The 7193-nt window shown below is 33.0% G+C and overlaps 1 protein-coding gene across 2 annotated transcripts in view; it reads right to left on the bottom strand.

Annotated features, from left to right (window-relative positions):
* Positions 1–6762, bottom strand: part of LOC107440678 (astacin-like metalloprotease toxin 5) — a 30919-nt gene extending 24157 nt beyond the window's left edge. The window contains exons 1-3 of one of the 2 annotated variants that reach the window (XM_016053661.3): positions 6567–6762; positions 6220–6290; positions 3335–3410 (exon numbers count right to left, since the gene is read on the bottom strand). In XM_016053661.3, coding sequence (XP_015909147.1) covers positions 3335–3410; positions 6220–6290; positions 6567–6636 — 217 coding nt within the window. In that variant the 5' untranslated portion in view covers positions 6637–6762. The remainder of the gene's footprint in view (positions 1–3334; positions 3411–6219; positions 6291–6566) is intronic. The other variant, XM_016053660.3, reaches the window with a different exon arrangement.
* Between the last annotated feature and the right edge of the window lie 431 nt (positions 6763–7193).

The raw sequence follows: 7193 nt of genomic DNA, 5'->3' as shown, positions 1-7193 counted from the left end.
GTTTGTTTGTTTGTTTAGAATTATTGGCGCAAAAGCCACTTTTGGCCATACCGCACCTACAACTTGTTTTAAAAGAAACATTATTTTATAAGTTAAAGCTAAATTGATTTGTAAAAATCAATGTCCCTTAAATAGTTAAAAATGTCTTTGTGTGGTTTATCCCCAATTAAAAAAGTCAATATTGGATTACAGCTACCAAAATGGCGTTGTCTCTGTGTTTTAAATTTGTTACACTTGATTAAAATATGTTTAATAGTGAGCGGTTCCCTACAATGAGAACATTCGGGTGCAGGTTCGTTTAATAAAAGATGTTTATGAGTTATTCGAGAGTGACCGATGCGCAAGCGATTTAATATTACTTCCTGCTTTCGACTTAAGTTTAGAAAGAAAAAAAATGATTAAAAAAAGTTAGAAGTTAAGAAAAAAAATGATATAACCAATGCAAAACCTATTGATAAAAATATTTATTCTGCCAAAATCACCAGCATTTTTAGAAGGCTTTGAACAGTTTTTCCAAACTTCAAAAGTACTAGTATCAGGAATAGCTTATGAACAAGGAATGTGTGTGTTTTAAGTTTTGAAAATGAAGAATCTGTGTTTGGAAAAATTATTATTATTTTGTGCAAAGGTTCCAAAGTTTTATTTGTGTGTAATCTCTATAAATCTTGTTTTGTTTTTCACATAAGAGGTTATCAACTAAAAAAATTTAATGTAATTAAAACAATAGCGCTAGAAAATCTTTTAGATTATTATCCTCTATCAGAATATAAATATGGGAATGGCAGTGTTGTCATTCCTAAACATCTTTCATCTGATCATTAATACATTTTTAAATCTGAATCATAAAATTCTTATCTGAAGTCCTTAGTTTCAGGAATATAGTTAGAATCTGATACTGCTTAGCTGAAAATGCCTTACGACTGTGTTTCTTTTATGTTGTTACGGTCTATACCCTCAGATCAAAAAACATCTGTTTTTTTCTTATTTACAGATTTCTAGTTTAATAAATTTTTGTTCAAGTTATGCATTTTACTTTATCTATCGTAATCAGTGAATAAAATCTTCCCAACAGAGTAAACATTTGTCCAGTCTAGGAAACCAAGCTCTTACAACTTAACCAAGAACTTAAATTTTTTTCCCAACTGAATAAATTTTTAATCTTTTTATTAATTAGTAAATTTTGTTTTTGAAAAAGTAATTTAGTTAAATTGTATATTTTAATACGTATCAAGAAATTTTTTACTTTATTAAAATATAGAAAATTATTTTCAGATAATCCCAAATTTTATAACTGTAAATAACAAAAACATACTTATCTATCATATTTTTGTGTAAATATTTTGTATTTTTCTTATGAATGCTGTAATATGTATGAAAAGAATAATCTACATATTTAACTTTTCAGATTATTATTTTGAATAAAAAATTTTCATCTTGTCTATGTATATAAATATCAAAGTGATTACAAATGAATAAATTATGCTTGAATATTGATCTGGATGTGGTCATTTTTTCATTATTATTTCTTAGTGATCTAAGTATTTTTACATTTTTAAATTTAAGTCAAATTTATTATTTCCCCACGAAAATGCAAATAATGTAGGAATGTTTCTCTAATTAGATATTGGGGGGGGGGGGGGTTCNNNGGGGGGGGGGGGTGTTCAATATTTGTCTACTCTTTCATATAAAATATTGTTTGTGAATCGTAATATTTTCAATTTTAAATATTAAAATTCTTTTGAAGAAGTTTTTAATTTGAAGAAAGAAAAACAGACGCTATAGAATAAGTACCATTAATGTTTTAAAGAATAAAATATAAAAAATAATTGAAATACTAGACAGAAACTAATTGATAATTAAAAAGCATTTTGTAAGAACAAGGAATCNCTCCATCTCAATATATATATATATATATATATTTTGGGGTGTAGTATGGCAGACCTCCTTGTGGTGCATCCTGGGAAACGCTAAATCTGTTATAGCCTTCGCCAATCTCTTGCCAGGCTGCTATTCAGACCATTTCTGAATATAACTCATACCCCTCTGAACTTGAATTTAAGTGTAAACAACTCATCGACTCTCTTCTTTGTTCTGGAAGAGAGGTAGTCCTCCAGTGGATCCCTGGCCATTGTGGCATATACAGAAATGAACGGGCTGACATGTTAGCTAGAGAGGCTTCAGCATTGCACCCACCTTCTCAGCCAGTTCCCCTTAGAAATGCAAGGCGGCTTCTTAAGAGCAAATTCAGACACAGAACAATATCTGCTCTTAGGGACTTAGCTGAAGGAAAATCCTGGGCCAGCCTTCTTGATGACCAGCAGCACTCTCACCTTTCCCTCCTTCCCAGGGCCGAGAAAGTTGCTTGCCTTAGAATAATTACCGGACATGACTACTTGCCCATTTATTCTGTGATGACTTTCGAGCCCTCTCACCTTCTGGAGCTACTTCAGTGTTGTATTGGACTGCAAGACGCCTTATGTCTGAGAAGACGATGGCGGGCGTAATTTTTTTTTAAAAAAAAAAGATGGAAAAAAAATTTGATTTGAAAATTTTTTTTAAAATTTGATTTAGATAAATGTCATGCCAAATAATAAGGAAGAGTTACACTATTATGTAACTGATACATATTTGGTTTAATTAAATAACCCACTTATGACACAGAACCTCCTAATTTGGGATTAATAAAATATCAATTCATCGTGCAATCTCCTCCGGCTTTTGAGTGCTTTATAAATATTTAATAATGATGCCAACTTTCTCTCCTTTTTGGAGCTTTAAAAATACTTAATAATGGTGCAACCTTCCTCCGCTTTTAGTTCCCTTCAAAACACTGATTTTTAGTGCAACCTTCCGCTGCTGTTAGGTTCTTTCAAAATACCCATTTTTGGTGCAACCTTCTCTCGTTGTTTGGAGCTAGTGAAAGCACCGATATATAGAAAAACGAAACGCCAATTTATGTAGCCAGCAAATGAATGCCATATTTGGCGCAACATAGCTCGAAATTTTTTACAGTGCATTCTTATGTTGGCCCATCATAAATCAATTCGAATTCTTATATTGGGATGGCGGTTGCTCATGATCGTTCCAATATTTGATTTCTAAGAAACTTTGATAGAAACCTCCGATGATTTAACATGAACAAACATCAAAACAAGTTGCTATTCTTATGATGGACCATCATAAATCAGTCCGAATTCCTACATTGGGGTGATGGTTAATTATGTTGGTTACCATCAGAAATATAATCGTTCATGATGGAATTATTGATGGTTACCATCAAGATTATGTTACTGTTTTGCGTTAGCAGAAATGAAGAATTAAAAATCATTCTTACTCAAAGCGAAATCTATAATGTAAGGAATCTTTCCATTCGGCCAAATCCTGTGTTTTTCCACAACTGCATTTTTATCCTGAAAGGAAATTTAGGTTTACTGTACAAGGAAATGTAACAAGAATAATTTTTTTCATGTTTCAGAGTGCCTGAAATGTTATTTTTCAGTCATGTTTGGAAACTACCATATTCTGCACATGGCAAATCTTATGTTTGTTAAAATCCCTAATTCGCTAATAGAACAGGAGAAAGCCTATGTTAGTACCATGGGTCGGCGATAGGAAATCCAACGAAACTGGCAAGCGATAGCGTAGAAAAAAATCGCATAATTTTTTAATGCTTCCATCCTTTTTTTGTAGTGTAAAACGGTGAGACACGATGGCTCAGGGGATAGAGCGTTCGCCTTCCAGAGACGGCTCGTCGATACGGATTCCGCATCCGGCTTGCACCGACCACAGTGCTGACGTGAGATATCCTCAGTGGTCGACGGATCATGGGTTAGCGTCCCGTTCCCTTGCCGTCAGGCTAACCGTGGGAGGTTTTCGTGGTCTTCCTCTCCATGTAACGCAAATGCGCGTTAGTTCCTTAAAAAAAATCCTCCACGAAGGCAAAATTTCTTCCAATACTTGATCCAGGAGTTCTCTTGTCTTCTCTGGATTGGGTTCAAAATTACAAGGCTGCGGAGTTGAACATTAGCAGTCGTAAACACAAAAATTGGGTCGGCTGTTCAACGACGGTTAAAAGAAAATTTAAAAAGGTGCGGTAAATATGAATATAAAAGTTTTTAGAAATATTTATCTAACAAACTAAAAAAAATATTGATATTTTGTTATACGAACGGGATTAGAGTTCCGCTGCCCGTAACAAACGAATGTTTAAAAAAATCAAAAGGTAGAAGAACACACTATTAACTTTATCTCGCTAAAATACATTGAACGGATAATATGGAACTTATCGAACTAAATTGAGCATGGAGTTTAGTAGTGCAAGGTTCGAAGAAGGATATCATGCACCAAACAAACGATTTGAAAATAAAGGTTAAATTTTGCTACACTATAAATTTGTGTTCTTATTTAAAATACGTAAAATAGATAATGGTTTTTCTCGAAACATGTACATTCAACGGTGAATAAAATTAAATATTAATTCTTCTCCAGATTTTGTTCCGCCCTTAGAGTATTTAGAGAACAAAATATGTACAGTGCACAAATAAATTTTAAAAAAAACCCGTATTACTCTTAATAACTTTTGATCTAATGATCGGATTTTCACGTTCTGGTACTCACTCATAATGGCTCAAGGGAGGGGGTGAGGTCAAATATGCTAATGAGTAAATGCAGGTGGTATTTTAAGATACGAAATTAAACAAAAGCGTACTTTCTCTGAATAGACATATATTTTTTCCCCAACGGATTCGAATTTCTGACTCCCAAAATATGCAGGGTTGTCGCAATCTGGGAAATATCGTCCCAATAGTTTGGTCAAGAGAGCGCTTGAATGTTTGGACCCCTCAATGTTCATTTTACTTGTGTATTTCACTATATCTCGAGAAATTTTTAAACGAATTAAAAAAAAAAAAGAGATTTCACACAATTATAAAATTTGTTTATCCAAAAATAATTCCATGCAAAAAGTAACTAACATCGGTGGAAAACTTTTCTAGGTAATCGCACTAGTGAAATATTGGATTTCATATCTTATGACAAATGGCATTATGTTAAATCTGCAGATAATCCAGCAGATATTGAATCTAGGGAAATAAATTCTATATTCTCATCTAATTATGAGGTATGGTGCGTTTGACCTACATGGCTCAAGGAAAACCAAAAAAAATTGGCCATTGGACAAAGTTAAATCTAATGGTAATTCTACTGTTCTTTCTAAAGAACGATTTTAAGTAACTGTTTTCTTCTCCAGTCAGTAATAGTAATGATATAATTGAATATTTATTTCGAACAGTTTCTGTGTAAAATTGTTCGTATTATATCTTATTGCATGAAAGGGCTTATTTCTACAATTTATTCATAATTGTAAAAAAAGGCCTGAAAAAGAAAAATCGGTTCCTGTATCAGATAATACAAAGTTGAGCATTCCTTTATCTCTTAAAAAAGAAAATGTTGCCTTTAAATTTATTGCATCTTATGTGCAAAAAAAATATCTTTGCTAATGAGTTAAATTGTATTATAAAGGATAAGTCATTAAATGCTAAATTGTGTTATAAAGGATAAGTCATTAAATGCTAAAAGTCCTTTAAGTTCGTTAAGTTAAGGCCAAGCTATCCCGGCCTGCGATGTTGAGGTATTATTTTTAATATCCGTCGTTGAACAGCCGACCCAATTTTTGGTTTACGACTACTAATGTTCAACTCCGTAGCCTTTTAATCTTGAACTCAATCCAGAATGACAAGAAAACTCCTGGATCAGTACCCCCAGAGGTATTAATTTGTTATGGGAACATGGAGGACTTTACGACTCAACAGATTTAACGTGCATCAGTCAAAATTTACTCGGCGAGTACTACATACTACTTGGGGAGTCTTCGGCCGGTGGGGATCAAACCCACGAACTCTTGGACATGGGTCCAGTGCCCTACATACCAGGCTTATCCGGCCCTTGATGTTTAGGTTTATTCACCGCAGGTGGCCAGCCGACCCGCGAAGCGGGTTTGCGGCTTTCCGCGGCCCCCGCTTGATGTTGAGGTTGTCAAATTTTACTTAAGGTTTCAAATAAAATATTTGTTACACCGTTTTTTTAGTGATTTGCTTAAATTACATGCATTATGCACTCGCCCTTTTGTGCGATATCACGATTATCATAGTTATATTTTAACTGGGAAACAGTGAGGAGTCAGTCATTACAGTACGAATTAAAATACAAGTTGGAACTCACATAGGGATCAAAACCTAAAATGTCTCCTTCAAAAAGATCAGGATTGTGCATAGCTCCATCTCCTGGTATGCCTGGAACGTAAATAACATTCAAACATTAAGTATCTGAAGTATTTTGGGTACAAGTATAGAAGAGAGGAGTCAACATAAAGCAATTACAAGGTAGAGGTACTATAAAATAATTATTTAATGCTTTTTTTTTGTCCAGTAGTATGGTTTGTTGATGCAAATAGTAAATTATTTATTAATAAACTTAAAATTGATTGACACAAGAGCCAGAAGGAAAGTAAGATAAAAAATAGATTTAAATATGCTTTTAAAAAAATTAAATGAGTAACACTGTCTTACTTGAAGAAATGCAATTGTTGAACGTGTGCAAAATGCATAGTAGAAATATTTTTCGTTTAGTCTGTATCATTTCTACGATTTCAAATGGTTTTTAAAAAAAACCTTTGGAAAAGAGCTGAAACAATGATGCTTTGCGAAATAAAACTGTTTTCTGATTTTATTAAATCTTTGTTTGTTTTTTTCAACTAATGACTAACTGACAATAAACAGCTGTTATTTCTCATGTAGAATGATAATGAGAAAAGAAATGTTATCTGAAACTGATTGGAGAAAAAATATTTTTAAAAGTGATTTGTTGAAAGCAACGTATAATGGTTCAGGAACTAGAATTGGAGACGCATACAGCGCCAAACTAGAATATAATTGAGTAGTTAAAAGAGCTAAATCACACGAGATTTTAAACTATATATATATAGTCAAACTTGAAGGGAGAGGAGAAAAAATTCGAATTATCGAAAATTGCATGTTATCGATTTAATATTCCATATTTATTCTAAAAACACTTTTTACACTTTCATTTAAAATAGATTCAGTTGTTGTTTGCTTTAGAGATGTGTAAGAAAGTTTGTCTATAACACTTTCTAAGTGGACTATAGCCTTAAATGTCTCCTCTGACATATTCGGCTG

This window comes from Parasteatoda tepidariorum, chromosome 5 (assembly GCF_043381705.1).
Source record: "Parasteatoda tepidariorum isolate YZ-2023 chromosome 5, CAS_Ptep_4.0, whole genome shotgun sequence".
Taxonomy (NCBI): Eukaryota; Metazoa; Arthropoda; class Arachnida; order Araneae; family Theridiidae; genus Parasteatoda; species Parasteatoda tepidariorum.
Note: the sequence above shows the minus strand (reverse complement) of the source record. Positions and strands in the feature narration are given on the sequence as shown.